The following is a 19,861-nucleotide window of genomic DNA, read 5'->3' as shown; positions in this document are numbered from 1 at the left end:
TCTTCTCTACTCATCTGATTTCCTTTCTTTAAGAAACCTAATTGAAGAGGTTTATTTATTTTATACTTAAAAACCATTTATGAAACAATCTGTACAAGGAACTTATAAAGCTTTCCTAGATCTGCTCAATAAAATAAAAATATTTAAATAGCAATACTGAAATAGGGTATTTTGAGGCCAGTATATATATGTATGTATAAAAAAAGCTAAATAGTTGAAAATAGCTCATCGAAAAATACAATCAAGTAAACTTATTCTTTTGTTTTAGAAATACTTGTACACACATGTTTTGGAACCTTGTTTTACTTTATTAATAGAAGGTGGTTTTGATTAGAATTTGATTTTCTAATAGAATAATATTTATCTTAAAGTTTGGTATTTTAAACAAAATATTTTAAAGTAGAAAGGCACTTCAGAAATCAGTTTTGTACTCATTTTATGGATGAGATTTAAGCGATATTCCCAAAGTCACACACCTACTAAGTGACAGAAGACTGAACACATGTATGTTGACCCCAAGTTCAGCTTATTCCAGTATTATGCTGCCTTAACCCTTCTTTAACTTTTATCTGGTTAAAGAAAAAAGAAATATTTAAATTCAGATCTATATAACTAAAAAATTATGTTATCAGGACTGTTAATGTCCTTGTTCTATTTATTTGCAGCAAAGGTATTTTAGTAATATGAATAGGAGCTGTGAAGATTGATGGGTAGAGATGGGCAGATGTTGAAGAAATTAAATCCTGTTAAAATGTTGGCAGGTATCAGAGGCTCATATAACTTACTTGAAACTTCCGACAGATTCCTTTTTGTAAAGGCTGATAAGAAGAATGAAGTCTGGAATGGAGTCTGGGTCTGTTACTCTCTTCAGCTTGATCAAGACTGAACATATTTATTATTTTATTTGGAGGTACTGAATCGTATATGTAAATTGTATCTTTGGAGGTAATATAACTATGGATATATTAGGACATTATTGTAGTGAAACTATTCCCAGTAAGCCTATATTTTGCTCAATATTGATGGGTAAACTGGATAGCATCCGATATATATTATCACGAATTACTCATTTCTCAAAAGTTTCCAAGTTATCTTTAAGAGAAGCTACAATAGAAGACTATACCATTTCTGCTTCAATTTTTTCTTCTTAAGAGAGAAAACTTTATTTTGTATCTTCAAGGATTTTTTTCTGTACAATTCAAGTCTTTATTATTAACCTATTCTGTGCCAGGTACTCTTCTGGGTTCTAGGAGTACAAATATGAATAATACCTGCAGTAGGCTTAAAAGTTCAACTAAAATAAGTGGTAGAAGCAAACATTCTGAGGATACTCTGATATATTAATTATATCCAGTAAGCTGCTAGAGAGGACTGTTACACATACCATATCTTACTCCTCTGAGATTTAGTTGTTAAGCTTGACAAGTGGGATATCTTTAAGAGTAGTTTTTTAAAAATGAAAATAAATCTAATGCCAGTCACAACATAAACATTCACCAATATGAAGGATTAGATAATAGCCATTTAAACAAGATACAGAATAGGTAAGAAGGCTGCCAAAGACAAATTTAATTTTACTTCAGATTTGCTTTGTGTCACCCTTGGCTATTGAATCATGGGATATTTTAGCATGGTACTGTCCTTTGACAATCATGAGTGCAGATGACCTATTTTCAGTTTAAAATGAAAACAAAGAATAAATTAAATATATGCAAAGTCTTGGAATTTGAAGGTAATAGATGAGTAAAATTCATAAGACTTGTAACAGAAACACATAAATACATTTTTCCTAATTCTTAAATTGGACACTTACAATAGGAATGAATTTTCTTAAAAAGTATACCAGAGACAATAATACTCTCCTTTACTCGAAATGAGATCATTCCCCAGAGCTGAATCAAGAGATAAATGTTCTTTGGTTTGTGGTGATCTCATAAGAAAACTTAAGCTTCATTTAGTCATTTAATGATGAAAGAGTTCAGCTTTTTGTCAGTTAAAAAAATTAATGTGTCATAGCATCACCTATATACGTCTAGAAGGAAAAGTTTCTATTAAAAATGCTTTTAAAAGATCTCTAATATGTTTACATACCCAAATAATTTATTACTGATACTTCATAAGGAATATCGTTTTATTACTGTAATCACAAAATCATAATTTCTGTACAGGAATGTATAAGTGAACATTAATCAATGCATTGATAATTCACTTCATAAAGAGGGTGAATACACTACAGAACATATTGTAAAGAAAAAAATATTGTAAAATTTTCTGGCCTTGCAGTGCACTTTTTAGTGCAAATATTTAAGACACAATAGTGTTCAATTCAGCAAAGTATTGCAGAATGTCATGCCACAGTCCACTTAATTCAAAGAGGGTCAGGACATGCAGCTTGTAATAAAATGACAGAGGATATATATATATATATATATATATGTATACACACATACACACATATATACATATATATATATATATAACCACATGTGTGGGTAAGTCATAAAATATATAATGATTTATTTAGATCGTTTTAAATGATTTCACTGTGGAATTTAGCGTAACTGGAAGAAACATCCGAGATCTTAACAGGAGTGATCTTCTTGCTAGGCAATGGCTTTGGCTTCAGGTAGGAACGCCTCCCAGTATTTTATCAGCTGTGAATAACAAAAATAAAACACATTCTCATTACCTCTGTGTCATTTATGATCATATATTCTGTAAAGCACTAAAAACACTATACAAATAGTTAATGGCTACTAACACTAAAGTCTGGTTCTTAAAGGAATTATTTTAATTTCTTTTAATTATTTTAATTTCACTTTATCAGAAGTGTGTCAATATAATTATAAATCATATATAAATTATTTAAAAGATCAATTATTTCTTGATTAATTTGTTGATATAAACAATATAATTTAAAAAATACCCTAAAACTTAAGAATTTTTTGATTTGTGCAAAATTCCATATAAAGATTGTTAGTGTAAATTAGATTACCTTAATAATAAAACTGCAATGAGCTTTACCAATATAAAGTGATAACATCTCCTAATTGAGAGGATATTCATATTTTATGTTATTGCTAGGCAAAAGAATGAGGAAAAAAAGGAGAAAGAAAAGTAAATATTGGGCAAGAAAGGGAAAAGAGACTGGAAAGAATTATCTGCCAGTCTTTCTTGGATAGTTCGGAGAACAGACTGAAGTATAAACTAAAGTTAAGTTTAAAACAATTCCTTTAAAAGCAAGCTTATATAACATTATATTTTTAAAATCAGATTTTATCAACTAAGTATTTAAAATAAAAATTAAATATAATTTGAAGATATAATGTCATCACCTAATTCAAAAAATGATACAGGCAAGTTTCTAATCCACATAACTGGAGAAAAAAATCTTTCTATCAAGACATTAAATAATTTGATCTATTACTCAAATTTATATTGAAGTACACAGGAAAAAAAACTCTACTATCTTGTTACAGACTTTTATTTAATATACATGAAAACCACTGTCTTCTCCAGTTAAGGAAACAAATGCCACTACTTGTGGCATACAATCACCATCAGCCCCACATAAAACAAAAATCAAAACAATATTTTAAAAAACCTTAAAAAAAGTTTTAGTTTAATTTTTTTATTAAATTAAATTTATTGAGGTGACATTGGCTAATAAATTTATAGGTTCAATTCTATAATACATTACCTGTATACTTCATATTGTGTGTTCACTATTCAAAGTCAAATCTCCTTCCATCACCATGTATTTGACTCCCTTTTCTCTTTTCTACCTACCCTCTCATCTCTTCCCTCTGGTAACCACCAAACTGTTGTCTGAGTCTATGGGTTTTTGTTTGTCTTGTCTATTTGTTGCTTTTAGATTTATAATACAGAGTGGAATATTACTCAGCCATAAGAAAAGATAAAATAAGCCCATTTGCGACAATATGGATGGGTCTTGAGAATATCATGCTAAGTTGTCTTTTATAGGAGAAGAACTTACTATAAGAATTTACTCAAACAGGTATGATTAATAAAGCAATAAAATTTGGAAGATAGGATAGGGAAAAAGTTGCCTTTTTCTCTAGCCTAACAACGAGAAATGTATCTCTCTCCTAGTATTTAGAAAGATTAGAAGCAAAAAACCTGAGAGTTCTCAATTACTTTAACTACCATTTTTTTCCTTTGCTGTTACTTGCTTTCTCTACTTCACTTCTTATTGCCCCTTAAATTTAAAAGCTCATTTCACTCATTATTGTCTTTAGTAGTCTGCCATGACAAAGTAACTGCTTGAGCTAAAGCCAACTCTTGTCTTTCAAATGAAAAAAGCATACCAAAAATAAATTCTGGAAGAAGTTTGTAAGTTATAAATTATAAAAAAAACTTAGCTTACCTGCTGCTGTGTTTGTACTAATGATTCTAAGTACTTGATAATAACGGTTTTAAAATCTTTCACTCGTTCTTTCTGTTAAAGTACAATATATGAAAAAAAGTCCATTAATTCAAAACTAAATTTGATTTTACCACAAAATCGCAGCAAAATGTGACCACATTGTTATGTGTAAAATTATTATACTTGCCTCAAATCTTCCTACTTCTTTTCGAATTGTTTTAGAGATTTGTTCAAAATCTCTTTCGCCTTGTTGCACTTTTGCCTCCCACTAATAAAAACAAACAAAAATGCACACATTTTTTATTCCTTTCTGGAAAAAATTACAGAACTAACTGTCATGACGACTTATTTAATTTAATGTGATGCCTGAAAACCCTGAGAGCTCCATATTGGCAAAGCCTTACTGAGCATCATTCAAACTTGTATCTAACCTCCCATTAGAAGAGATACATGCCAGCTTAATTTCCATTAATATTTCACTGTCAGATCTACTCAAAATTAGGATATTCTAGTACTTATTGAACTATAATCTCCACTGCTTAATTAACTATGATAGATGAAATGATTTCGAATATAAAATTCACTATCAAATAATTTAGCCGTGTTAGATTGTAATTTTCTCATTTCTTTATTATATCATTCATTACTTTAAAATACATCAGCTATATTCTGCTATGTTCAAGACTATATGTTTCTCACAATTTATATGCCTATGGAAATACTTTAAATTAGGAAAATTCTATGACAAACATTTTAAAAAGTTTTGTAATGGTAAAATGTCCAGATTTAAAAAAAAAATTGTGGAATTATGGTCTACTGAAGACCTATCAATAAATATTAAACTCAGTACAGAAACAACAAAATGTGACTAGTGACCAATGAAACAGCTAAAATAACTGAAGACTTACGCAATGAAATGATACTTTCCCACTATGTAACCAAAACTGGTACATACTCTTCAAAGAGCAGGTACAATTACTTTTAGTAATATAAAGGTTGTCCTACCTCTTCAATTTCCTTATTGAAGCATGGCAAAGAAAGTGTATAAATTATAATAAACTTATACATATTTACTAAAATACCATATATAATACATATATATGGGGGATAATGTTGCCTGGAGACAGCTAAATGTGAGACAGTTTACCTCTAAAACTATTTTTAGACACAAAATAATTAATTATCTGAAATCAAATTAAGCATCTCAAAAGAAATGTATAATTATTAATTAAATGTAAATTTAAATCTTTTCCTTGCATGCTTCTTTATCCATTCCATAATCATGTGAAAGTAACAAAGTGCTCTGGAGATTTTAATGAAGATCAAAATGTTAAAGTAATTCTAACACAGTTCATAAAATTACGGAAAAATAGCTAGGTGGTGAATGGTTCAGAAACAAATTTATGAAAAATTATGCTTATGTGAATGACTCATGAAAATTTTGTGTAGAGATAAATAAAGCATTTTGTATTAATCACCTCTCTTATTTCATTTTTAGCTTGCTGTATTTTATCTGGTTTGTTAGCAACCATCATTTTTGCCTCAGTTTCACGTTTTTTGAGCAAAGTAATTTGAGCATCTTCCCATTTCTGCCAGCACTTCATTCGATGGTCAAACACACCCTATAAGTGAATGACATGATTATTAAGTGATAGTTAACACTGAAATACTTTCATAACACTAGATGTGCTGTAATACTGAAAACAATAAAACCCAGTATTTAAATTCTATTCTAATATACTGAAATACTGAAAATAAACATGCCAATATCAAAGAAAATTCAGCTCTGAATTTTAAAAAATTATTTAGAAAATCCATTTTACTATAGGGTTTTAAATGTGGCTTACAGTAAGATTTCTAATGGGGTTTTATGTTTTCAAGAAAGATATCTTCAATAGGAAAATGCTAGTGTCATATCTACATTGGAAGTTTTCCTACTAAATAATATCAGAAGTAGATTTAACTGTTGGAAATATGCCAGAAATTGAAAAAAAGAAAATGGTAAAAACCCATAACAGGAAGTAAAGTAAAAATGTGATAGATTACCAATAGCAAATAAAGGAAAGGCAAAGCAATTAAAAAGGGTAAAACAAAACAAAAGAGATAGTCTTACACAAGACAAAAAGGACAGACGAATATATATATGTCTAGTATGAAGAACTAAATGAAGAAACAGACAAGAAGACCACAATGGAACAAGTCAACCAAGTGCACTAGCTCTTTTCAAGGACTTTGGCAGGGCAAGAAGAAGTTGAATGGAAGAAAGAAACGAAATATGAACATAAGGGAGTCATTTGAAGTCTCATGAAAAAAACTGATGGGTAGGATGGAAAAACGTAATCCTTTCTCCAGCTTGATGCTGGTAATATATTTCTATTATTTTAGTATTTACTAATTAAACAAATGAAGCAAGCATAAATTAAGTAAACCAGAAAGCACTAAACCAGAGTTACTTTCATTTAGTCCAAAAAAAAGAGCTTTTTGGATCAAGAAACAATAATAATTACATGTCTTCATAGGGACCTGCTAAGGAGGAAAGTATGTAGACAGTGTACTTTAAAAATGTAGGTTTCAGAACAAAACAAAGTTGGATTCAAATACTAGCTTTGTCACAGTATGATCTTGGGTAAATTCATTTAATTTCTATAAGCTATAGTTCTCTCAAATATAAAAGGGAGAAAATGAGATATGTATTTGTAGATTAGAAATAAAAAGTATATAATACAGTGACTTAACCTAGTGGATGCTTAATAATTAGCAAGTACTATATATAAATTACTTCTAAATAACATACACATATAAATGTAGTTGATTAACTCAAGATTTCTACTAAAAGTGCAAATAATAACTTAGTAATATGGAAAAAATAATTGGACTGCATTTATATCATATAGCATATTTTTAAAATGTAGGCAAGAACGTTAAAAACTCCAAATCAACCAGAAACCAGAGTACTTTTTTCCAAAGAGTTCTTAAATATTATGCACATATTGTAATATATGTAAATTAATCAGGACAAGAGACATCCTGGGCAAAGTGATAAATCAAAGCACCTTATCTATAGATATTTAAATCCACTTTGCTAGATTCATCGTCACATATAATTTCTCTTCTCACATTAGTAAATGAATCTTACTGTCCTCTGTGTCTGCTTTCCTTGTATTTTCTTTATATAGAGTTAATTCTTATAGAGTTAAGACTGATTTTTTTCCTGAAATAATCGGACTTTAGTAATCTTACTTTTATCATAGCTCCTACATCTGTACCACAATAAAGACATGATGGTTCTGGAATATTATGAGATCATAAACTGGTCAGGGACCAAGTTTAAATTAGTATACACTAAAAAAGCCTATGTATGACAAGATAACCTACTCTAGTAGAACCAGCCTCTTTTATAAGAGGGATAGATTTACGCTGATGATTCCCTTTAGACCTATATTCTGCCAATTTATGGTACACATTTGTATGCAAGCTGGTCTAGGTTAGACAAGGCTATAGTTGTGGTGCAGTTTTCCTGGACTACCAAGAAAATAGGATGGTGCAATTTTAATTTAATTAATACATTGTAATTCAGTGACTCTGAAAGTATGCTGCCCAGCATTCTGGAGTCCTGAAAGGATATGAATTTCTTACAGCCAAATAAGGAAGCTTTAAAAATCCTTTGGAACCCATCAAATTTTTTTGTAATTATTTTATATAGTTTTTTCAAATTATTTGGATTCTCTGTAAGAATTCTTAATGAAGAGTTCTAGTACTAAAAACATTAGAGATTATTACCCTTAATCCCTGATAGTGGCTCACAGACGGCCAATGCATGAGAACACACGCAATGAGTTTCCCAGATATAAGGCCTAGTCAGTATTTTTAATGGGTAAAATTTCTCTCTCTTTAAGTCCCCGGTATCTGATGTTCTTAGCTTCCTATTTTGGCTCTATATAGTCTAATTCTCAAAGTACTCCTAATTTCAAAATTATCAACAAAAAAGTAATCTTAATATGGATAAAACAAAAGATGAATTAAACAGAGATTAGAAATAAGATAAAAAGAAAACTGGCCAGAGGACATGATATGATTCGTTAGAAAGAAAATAATGGCTTATTAGTAAAGATGCTTATATTGACACTACCTAAAGAAACTAAAACATATATAAAAAATCCCTTCATCACTGGGTGGGAGAAAAAGGAACACATGTTGATGGGAGTACAAAGAAGTATAACCTTTTTGGACAGCAATATGGCAATATTTACTCAAATTCATATACCCTTTGGGCAAATAATTCTACTTTTAGGAATTTTATGCCCAAAGAGCTATTATCAAAATACTAATATTAAGACTGGATTGTTTAAATAATTCAAAGTATTCCTAGATTATGTATAATGGAACACTATGCAACCATTAAAAAAGAATGTACATGCTGATATAGAGGCCTCTCTAAAATGGAGTAGGTAAAAAAAGCAGGCAAAGAATAGTGGATATAGTAATGCTTTCTGAAGAAGGAAGGAAGAAATGGGGAGAGAGAGAAAATTAGCTTTACATCTATGCATACTAATTCTGTAAAATCACACAAGAATCTAACAGCATTTAATTGAGGAAAGAGAGACGAAAGATCTTAAGTAGAAAATAAATTTACCTTTTTGGGCTGTTAGAATTATTATGTGCATGTATTACTTTTTCAAATAAAAATGAATTAGTTTTACACACACCAAAAAACAACCAAAAATAAAGAACACAAAAATCGCCTTATTACTTAATTTCTTAATTCCTTTGTGTGGTTGACCTGGGCTAGGTTTCAATAGGAATCCAATGTGAAAAATCAGGTTAATTTAAATTTACTATAGCTCTTTAACTCTTTTAGTCAATGAATCACTAATTCAGTATTTCCCAAAGTGTGTTCCACATATGTAAAAGTATATTAAGTGGAAAATGATTCCTGTTCATATGAATTTGGAAGTCTCTAGATAAAACAAAATTAAATGTTTTATTTTTTACTCCTAGGCAGTTCTGAGCTTTTTACATGTACTCTGAATGTACAAGATAAGAATACTGTATACATTATCTCCTAAATTCAGTTGACTGTGGTACATCTTTTGGTGACAATGTTCTATAGAACATATCCTGGGAAACATGACTATAACTGTAACTTCATGAAATGTAAAAATGTAGCAAGATTTAGGCAGTATTGGGAAAGCTGTTTCTGAGAGATTAATATCCATTACACAGATCTTTTCCTAGATTAGCTCTTCTTAGCAGGTACCACTTCTCATACTGCCTAGCTTCCATTTTGGACCCACAGGTTCCGAAGGTTTTTTAATTTTATTATTTTTTTTTTATAATAGCACTCATGCTAGTGGTAACTCTGGAATGAGGTAAAAAGAGGTAGAAGATAAAAAGGAACCATTATCTGTAAACTAGATTTCTGTATATTACAAGTTACCTATATATAATGAAGTATACTCTGAAAACTGCTATCTATATTAACCTCTTTAAATAACTGAAAAGAAAAATTAACCACCAGGAATATAAAGAGTAACATTTAAGAGTAAGTACGAGCAAAATTGGTAATTTTACCAAATCTAAGAAAGCATCGTTCTGAAGTGCTCAGAACCTTCTAGTAGACCGTCACCACTAGCTTGAGAATAGAAACAATAAATATGTAATGTATCAATGTTCTGATTGTAGACAAATACTAATTTGATCACAGATTTCAGCTGAAAAAAATTTGCATAAGAAAGCAAAGAACAAGGTCTCATTAACTTTCTAGATGTTTGAATTCAAGGTAAAAGGTAAATGCCCAGATCCCCCATCCCATAACTAATGTTCATAGCAATAATTCAAAAACAAGATAAGATCTTAAAGTGTCTTCTTAAACAAAAGATAAGCAACATGCAGTTCAGTTTAACTGTCAGAATCCTGGAGATATCTGTACAATAATAATTTTTATTTGTTAACTGGATTACTTTTCCAATTATTCAGAAACTTGGAGACTGTTAATCCTTAAAACATTACCACTAGATAACATCATTTATTATTTAATCTAGTCCCATCCCATCTCTATGTACATGGTGACTGCATATTTTGGAAAATACACAAATGCAGTCCAAATTCATGCTAAGTCACCATTAAACATAGTCACACAACAATCTGTTCTGGTTTTGTCTTGCTTCTTATTATAGCTTTACTAATGATTATAAAATCCACTGGGTAGTTTCATTTCGGTTCATGCTAGAATGAGCAAACAAATGCTACCAGTTAGTTGCAAACTTGTATATATAAATATATAAGTAAATGTGTACTGGTTTTATCTTATTTGTATTCCTTATATCTCTTAAAAATATCAATTCTATTGTCCATGTCGGAAGAGAAAATTTTTTAAAGCTATGACAATCATTTTGAAGCCACTGTAGATGGTCTAGTATGGAATTTACACACTTAAATACATGTCTAATAGGAAACCAAATTCTTCTACAAGCAGCAAACCACTAAAGTGAGAAGAATTCAAGGAAGAATGCAGAATAAGGCTTACTTTCACTGCAGCAATAAGACGAATGTAGTCACTAAGTAGTTCTGAAAACATATAAAAGTCAGCAAAAGCTTGTTCTTGATGTAACTGGTCTATCTTCTCTTCAACCTCTGCAAGCTGAGACAAAGCTCTAGATAAAGCAGTATGATCCTCAGAATTACCTAACATGGCAGCACTTTTAGCAAAGGCAGCTGTGTTGGCTGAAAGTTCTGAAATAGAAAAGTATTCACTTTTAACTTTCACTAGTAAAGTTTTAAAATATTGCTTTGATTTTTTTTTTACATTCTCTCTAAATTTTATCTATTCATGAATTACTTAAATAATATTTTAAAACAACTAACAGAAAACAAGTCATTAAAATGCCTTGGGCATAAATGCCAACTGCCCGAAGCACTAATGAAAGTTAAGAACCATACAAATAGAAGCACAAAACAAATATTTTAAAGCAAAATTTCAAATATCAATTTTGAATCTCATATTCTAATCAAAATTACTAAGACATCTTAACTCATTAAATAGTAATTATGTTTAACAAAGAGTTAATCAAGTAAACAATTTTAATGCAAAATTTAAAACACATAAACTCAGGATTTTTCTACTTCTAAACTAGAAGTTAGATTAAAATAGAACAAAAAATATTAAAAGAACAAAGTTGAAACAAAATATTCTCTTAAACTATTATTTTCTAACTTTCTTAAACTATTATTTTTTTCTATAATTCCAGAATATTCATTTTTATAAAATTTAAATAAAATGTTTTAATTAATTCATGATTTTAAACACATATATAACAAGGCAAACGAACCTTTTCTGTGACAGACCAAGGCTTCAACACTGGCATGAAGTTTCCTAAGTTGCTGATCCAGATTTTCAAATTGCTGCTGCTTTTCTTCAAACCACTAAGAAAAAAATGAAAAATGGAGCTAATTTAGCCAGAACAAACCACTGTAAATTAGGTTACCAATAGTAAGTTACATTCCTTGTTTTAAAGCAACAAATTAACCATGTATAACCATGGTGGTCAACTGATGTGACTGAGAACTAAACTCAATAAGCAAATTAATATCCTATTTTCTACTTGTACAGCTTTAAAATGCAATTGTTGGGCTCATTAATTCATCTCATTATTCAAGTCGAAAAATCAGCTCTTACTGCATCCGATTCATTCATCTTGATTGTCATTTTGTTGACAGCGTCGGCAGCCTTGTTCACCATCCTCAATATTCCTGCTCCACTCAGAGCCTGTGTATTAACTGCTCTAGGCAGCTAGAATTGAATGACAAATAAGGGCAAACAAACCGGTTAAAAGCCTGGAGGTTTAACTGGGCACAAAAGGGACTGTTTCCTCCCCTCCCCCGCAGAAAAAAAGAATAGAAAAAAAAAGAGGTGTATTTTCTTCATTCTCATACATTTCAATAGTGAGATCTAATTTCTCAAATACACTACTTGTACATTCTCAAAGGAAAACTTAAAAAATAGACTTTTCATTTGTTTTTCTTCTGCACGTTTACATTTAGATTGAACAACAGTCTGTTTGTCAAAATATATTAAGAAATTTCCAAGCATCTTAACATTGGCCACCTGTTTGCTTTCAGAAATAGCTAGGAGAAATAAACTATTTATAAGGAAAAAAGAAAGTCCTGAGAAAAAAAATCTCTGTATACTCAGGACTGTGTGACTTTTTGAATTTTTTAAAAATTCTGGGATTCAAGTAAATTTTGTAAAGATCTCAAATGGTAATAATTAGAACTCTACACTGTTTAAGAGCCCCAAAATGTGCCAAACATCTTAAATATAAAGAGCAGCACGGTCACTATAATTTAAGCTCTTCAAGTCACATATTTGCATTTCAAAACCTTAATATGAACATCAGAATGTAGACACACACACATTCAACTATCTCTAAAAGGAGTTCTAAATAAACTTATTTCTCACGATGCCTAAGCAACAATTTACAGCACTCAGAGTTAGACTATGTAAGCCATTCTTTTAAATCTAGTTTTAAATTTTCAAGAAAGGGATTTAACCTATAATTATCTATGCAAAGAAGATATTTTGCTAGGTAATTAAAGCTAATTAAAGCATGGAAGCAAAAACAAAATCATTGCTTTATTCCATCTATTAAGCCAATTACTTACTGAGCATCTTTATTCTTATATAAATTATTACATTGAAAAATATAAATACTGAGAACATTTATATACAAAAATTTTAAGTAGAAATAATACCTCTGAACTTTCCAAGAACTGTCTTAAGTCAGGATCCTGTAGTAAAGTTGGATGCTTTACTGTTCTTTGGAGATACCTAGGTTTAAGAATAAAATTGCTTCTTTATCAGTAGAGCACCTTATTTTAAATCTTTTTCAACAAAATAAAAAGAATAAAAAAACAAGTAAAAAGATGTCTTCAATCTGCCTCTTATCCTATCAGGCTGCCTTTACTAATTTAGAATCTTATAGCAGTTTAATGATTAAAAAGATTTTTTGTTCATCTTTTAAAAATTGATATTTATGTAAAAAGAGACATGGCAAGGGATAAGGTTGGGAGTGGGGAAAGGTTAAATAATTTACCAAACTTCTCACTGCAAAGTATGAAAGGGTATATGAGTTTGTCAAATAATTTTATCTTTGGGTAGAGTTAATACGTTCCCAGTTATTACTTCTGAGTCCTAAGAAACATATCACTACATATATTTCAGTCAAGTATTTTTTATTAGTATTACATAATACAAAAATGGAGAACAGCCTACCAATTTTTTTCCTTTGATTTAAATGATCAAATCTGCTTTGGTCCTTATTTGACAAACTAAAAATTTTCTTTAATATTTTTAAGGTTTTGCAATTTTTGATAAATGTCTTGCTTATATGACACCACATACCACATAAAATAAAAATGAAATGAGAAACACCATTATTAAATCATTATTAGCCCAACTTTAGTCATTTTCTTTACTAGAAAAGCCCACATTTTCCTGCCATCCATAATAAATTAACACCTGCATAAAAGGAAAAAGGTCCATTATCGAAAATTTTTGATTATCTAATCCCATATTTTAAAACATTGCTCTTTCCCAGATTGAAGATTACATGAAGTAATTATTTCAATAACATTTTACCTACAGTCAATATACCTTCATTTTAGTTCTGCAGAATTAATGTAATCAGTAATTGCTTCTACCTTTTTACAAGATTATAAAATATTCCTGAAATAAAGTTTCTGGGAAAAAAAAAAAAGTGATAACCTTCTCTAGAATCAAATTCCAAACAATGGTTAAAATGACTATTTTATTACTTTTTTTTGTACTTTTAAATAAAATACTTACCATATTAAACTTCATTTTAAGTCATTAGCCCACAAAAGAAGTCATTATAACAGAAACAGAACATTTAAAAGATAATGTGCAATATGATCCACATTATGGTTTAAAATAACATTTATGCCTATGTTATCAAGTCGAAAAAGAGATGCAGTGGGAACACTAATCCAGTAAATTTAAGAAATACTGGTATATTTCCTCAGAGAGTTTACTTAAAATTTTAATACTGAAGTTCTCTAGTACTTTAGTAAGTTATTTAGTTGTTTATACTCCCTACTTCTTAAAGCATTTTGCATAAATTGTTCATCTGAGTGCACACAACAGCTTGTAAATTAGCAAGCACCCAGACATTTGTGAAATGAACAAGAAGACAAAACAACTAGTATTAGCTCTTTAAAAATATTCCAGTATTTCAAACCTAAATGGAAATACTTAACACTACTCATATTCTAAAATAGCTTTCCAAAGTGAGTTTGTATTACATATTCCTCTTTAAGATTCATAATGAACAGCTGCATATTAGGTGCTATGAGAAGTCCTGCAAGAAATAAATCTACTTTAACTTTGTTAAATCCTAAAGATTTAACAAAGATTTCCTCTTTTCACCCTACCACATTACCAGTATTCTGAGAAATCAACTTCAGAAAATGATATTCTAGAAAAAGACAGTAAAACTTTTCCTCTTACGGGTTACATGGAAATAAAGAGCAACCAACCATTAAAAACAAAAGTATTAAGCTTACATAACGTTAAAATTAAGAACAGAAACATAAAATGGGTTTTAAAATGATATTGGTAAATATACACAGTTCAGCATTAAGGTGAGACAGGGTTATAGATATATAAAAGGCTACAAAACAAAAAAAGAATGTAGGAGAAACATAAAAAGAGGTATTTGGAAGAAACACTGAAGGAAGACAGAAATGAAAGACACAATGAAATTAATAAAAAAGTATCAGACTCAAGAGCTGGTCAGTAGTTGTTTTTCAGATTTGCTCCAAGAAAAGGTTACTGATAAATTTAGAAGAATCACTTAGGGCCTTAAAGTTCCTATATACTTAACAAAAACAAAATAAAACAAAACAAAGCAGTTATACAAAATGCTTGATACAAAGTTAAAAATATGTCCTTGCTTGAAACTCAAACACGCATGCTAATAATAAGAGAATAAAAAAAGGCAAAAAGTGCCTGGCTCTTTGATGACAGACAGCTGTTCATTCAACAAATATTTACTGAGCATTTACTACATGTTAGTTATTGTTCTGAGTACTCAGAATGTATAGGGGAACAAAAGAAAACAAGATCCCTTCCCTGGTAAAGCTGGTACTTCAGTAAGAGAAGACAGACAATAAACTATAAATGTAATAAACATATAAGTTGTGTAGTATGTGACAAGGTAGCAAATGCTGTGGAAAAAAGAACATTAAATAAGATCAAGTGTATAAGGTGTGGCAATTTAAATAGGTCTGAATGAAGCCAATGATGAGAACAGCTTTCATTGGAAAGGTGATATTTGAATATTTAAACATGAAAGAGGTAAGGGAATTAGTCATGCAGATACCTGGGAACTTAAGCTTCCTAGGCAGTGGAAGTGGCTAGTGAAAAAACCCTGGGATCTCTGAGGGGCAGCAAACAGGTCAGTGTCGTCTAAAGCACAGTGATCAAGGAGGATGAGATGGTAAATGAATGAGGAGTGTGTGTCACGTAATGTACAGAGTGAGTATTACATATAAGATTTTGTAGGCCATTATACAGACTCTGGATTTTACTGAGTGAAATGGGAGGGTGTTGATACAATCCGATTTACGTTTTAAAAGGATGACTCTGGCTGCTCTATTAAAAAAGAGTAGAGGTGCAAGGATGGAACAGGAGCCTACTGCAGTTAATTCAGGCATTTGGACTTGTAAAGGACTGGAAAGAAATGGCTGTATTCCAGATATTAGAATGAAGCAATAAGATTTCCTGGTGAATTAGATAATCCTAAACATCTGCCTACCTCCAAACTTCCTGAAATGAAAGAGTGGATTAATCAATCTACACTAACTGTTTAGGTCTTTCCAGTAAGTTTTTAGGTGTCTGGAATGAACACATTCCTGATACACTTATATCTTAGATAAAGAAGGATGAATTGTAATAATTATGTATGGTGTCAAATGGGTACTAGATTCATCAGGATGATAACTTTGTTAATTTAAATAAATGTCTAATCATTATGTTGTATACTTGAAACTAATATAATATTGTATGCCAATAGTAACTGAAAATAAAAATTATCAAAAAAAAATTTTTAAATGAATTGAAGTTAAATTACTTTCCCAAGGTTAGAATGTGCAGTGGAGTGCAACCTTCAACAGAGAAAGGATTCTAAATCTACACTCCACATCATGCTACTCTATATTTTTCAGTTTATATTTGCAGAAGTGTATCCTTACCTATAAAATAAACTCAATATGCTCTTAAAGTAAGATGTGAAACACTCTCAAAAAAAAAAAATCAAGCGAGCAATCTTAAAGATACTCTTATAATTAGTTTCTGCTTATTTACAAATGTGGCCCAAGGAAGTTCTTGAGTTCTTAACCCTCCCTTTCTCTTCCTATAATTTAATACCAGATGTTAATCCTTTCTTTCAAGATAGTCATCTGGATTCTCTAAGTTGAACAACATCACAGTATATACAAAGAGAAGTACTTCCCAGACCCAGCAGATTCAATGAGGTTGGGTATTCCACATATATGCCTGTTCTAACGTTGAATTTTGAGAAATGCCACAAAAAATCACTTTAGAAAAATCATTCCAATTCCTTTGTTTCTATACCTTTAAGCCTATATTTTCTTTAGTCATCTTTTCTAATGTAAAATGAACTTTTCCCTCAGTAGTACACTGTTTCTTTTTTTTCACTACTGCAAATTCCACTAAAAGAGTATTACCAAGTAACATTTATCAGTAAGAAACTGTCTGCACATATAAACTAGGTTAGGTTTCAAATTTCCTTAAAACTCTCCTCAATGTTTCATACTGTATGAAGGTTTGGTAAGTACTACGCAGTCCATTCAAGTTACAAGAAAGGTGAATGTAGAATCAAATTATATGTGCTTGGTACAATAAATCTTCATTAAGTTCCTTATCAAGCATGCCATCCAAAATATTTCAAATTTACTCATAGAAAAATAGGACTTGAAAGGTTTCTCAAAGGGTCATGGTTACACTTTCAGGAAGGACTAAGAGAAATCAAGGTAGAGCATTATCTACTTGTATTCTTTAAAATATTTAGTCTATAATCTCTTTTTACTAGAGAATCACTCCTAATGCCTAACCTAAACTTCTCGATGCAATTTAAATCCTTTTCCTGATTCTCACAGACAGAATCTCATTTTTTAAGTCTCCTGTAATATAAGATTCAAACTGCATATCCTTTAGCTTTTCTTATTGCAAACTATTCAAACCTGACTTTACTTTGGCTTTTTCTTAAAATTAAAAAAATGTGCTACTAAAACCCAGAATTAAGTTGCCTTAAAAACAGTTTAAAAAAATAATTTGGAAAAAAATAATAATAATTTGGACCCTGGAGATATATACTAGTTAAATCTGTCTTACCCACCCCGACCACTGATTTTAAGCCAAAATAGAAAATAAAACAAAGAACAAATTCAATTAAACAAAATTCAATGAAAATTTTAAAAATTGTGAAATCAGAACCTGTTTTTACTTTAGGTAATTACCAATTTATGTTCTAAAAGTTGGGTTTTAAGAGTTTCAAATTGTGTTCTCACATTTCCAGCAAAGCTAGGAAGAATAAATGTTAAGATCTTGGGAGGGGGAATCTTCCCATCCATTCCACTTTCAGTCAGCTACAATGAAGACAAGTAAAAGCTATAGGAAATGTGTTGAGTCAAGTACTCTGAAGGAAGGTAGAGTATTATCTATCGGCCTTTAAATATACAGTCGACTCAAGCAATCACTAATAACTTTTATATACTCAAGTCAAAATCAATTATAAAAAATTAGAGGAGACACAAACCTAACTTTTCATTGTATTTCATAATGTTCTCACCCTGTAATAATTCAAAGGAAAAATTAATATAGATGAACTTATAATTACCAAATTATTCAACACAGGACATGTGAATTTAAGTTCCTAAGAACCTAAATAATACTAAAGAGGCATTATTTTTATCCAAATGTTTTCATCAACCCTTTTCTCCCTGTCACAAGATCCTTGTTTTCTTTGTACAAGTCTGGCAGTTTCTTACTTCTCTTGCTGTATTACAGATATGACATAATAATTCTATCTTCAACTAATTCATGCCTTTATATTCCTGCTTCTATACAATGATACAAAAACAGGTGTTTTGATAGACTATTAATGAGGATTAATAAAAGCAGAACAAGCATACAGTACTGTGTTGTTTAAAGAGGCAATTTTTTTATAAAAGTTTAAAATACTCTTTAAAAGTCATCAAATGGTATTTTGAAAAAAATTAATCATCAAAATATAGTTGTGCCATACAATGGAATTAGACTTATATTATTGAAGTAAAAACATGAGCGTAATAAAGAGGTCTAGAATTACCTTTCAAGAGCTGCTCTCCGTTTTTCTACAAATTCAGTAGATGACGAATCTTCTTTACCCACTTTGACCTTGGTCATGCCTTTGAAAAAATTGAATGAGACTCATGATATTATATAAGTATGAAAGTCTTTTACAATTATTACTGCCTAATTTAAAATATACTTTAAATTTGAACTTGACAAAAAGCTCCTAAATTTATAACTAGTATCATTCTTTTAAGAAATTAAAACTCATGATATATTAATACCTCTACTTGGAAAGTACTTGTAAATAAAGCAGAGGGTGAGCTGTGTCTATAGTTTTCTGACCTATAACTTTTGGATTCCTTACCTGTTATATATTATACTCCCAGTAAATTAAAATGTGTTTGCATTTCAATGGAATTCAAATTAATAAATTAAAGCTCAATTAATATTTTCATTTCTTATGAATAATTAAGGTTCTTTACTTTGGGGACTAGAAAAATAAAAATGTGTAATACATGAATTTGCTAAATACTTTCTCTGTTGCAGATTTTAAGAATATGTTGTTTATTTATCACAGCTCATTTTATAACAGTTGAAATAACAAGCTCTTTCATAGAAACATTTAGAACTCTTTAAATTTAAAAAATAAAAATCATGTTAGTAGTTTCTGTATTGGTGATTTCAAGTTTAACACTAATATATCAGATCATAGATTTTCCTTTTTCTGTACTTTTTCTTTTCAAAAATCGATTCTGGAAAAATAAAGTACTAACACATGTTATGACATGGTTGAACTTTGAAAATATTATGCTAAGTGAAAAAAACTTGTCACAAAGGAACATATTTTATGAGTTCCTTTATATGAAATGTCCAGAATAGACAAATTTATAAAGAAAGAAAGAAAATTTGTGATTGCCTATGACTGGGAGGATGGGAAAATTAGAGGATGATTGCTAAAGAGTAATAAAAATATTCTAAAATGAATTGTGGCGATGTATACACAACTCTGAATATACTAAAAGCCACTGAATTAAGACTTTAAATGGATGAATCATATAGCATGTGAATTATAACTCAATAAAGTCAATGAAAATAGATTA

The 19,861-nt window shown here is 30.0% G+C and overlaps 1 protein-coding gene across 1 annotated transcript in view; it reads right to left on the bottom strand.

Annotated features, from left to right (window-relative positions):
- Positions 1-2,113: 2,113 nt before the first annotated feature.
- SNX2 (sorting nexin 2) overlaps positions 2,114-19,861 on the bottom strand; it is a 54,738-nt gene continuing 36,990 nt past the window's right edge. Inside the window, exons 8-15 of the mRNA XM_011358298.2 lie at positions 13,139-13,214; positions 12,063-12,176; positions 11,716-11,809; positions 10,914-11,119; positions 5,866-6,009; positions 4,575-4,655; positions 4,388-4,459; positions 2,114-2,654 (exon numbers count right to left, since the gene is read on the bottom strand). Of these exons, the coding sequence (XP_011356600.1) occupies positions 2,604-2,654; positions 4,388-4,459; positions 4,575-4,655; positions 5,866-6,009; positions 10,914-11,119; positions 11,716-11,809; positions 12,063-12,176; positions 13,139-13,214 (838 nt within the window). The 3' untranslated portion in view covers positions 2,114-2,603. The remainder of the gene's footprint in view (positions 2,655-4,387; positions 4,460-4,574; positions 4,656-5,865; positions 6,010-10,913; positions 11,120-11,715; positions 11,810-12,062; positions 12,177-13,138; positions 13,215-19,861) is intronic.

This window comes from Pteropus vampyrus, unplaced genomic scaffold (assembly GCF_000151845.1).
Source record: "Pteropus vampyrus isolate Shadow unplaced genomic scaffold, Pvam_2.0 Scaffold39, whole genome shotgun sequence".
Taxonomy (NCBI): domain Eukaryota; kingdom Metazoa; phylum Chordata; class Mammalia; order Chiroptera; family Pteropodidae; genus Pteropus; species Pteropus vampyrus.
This window is presented reverse-complemented; position numbering and strand designations above follow the sequence as displayed.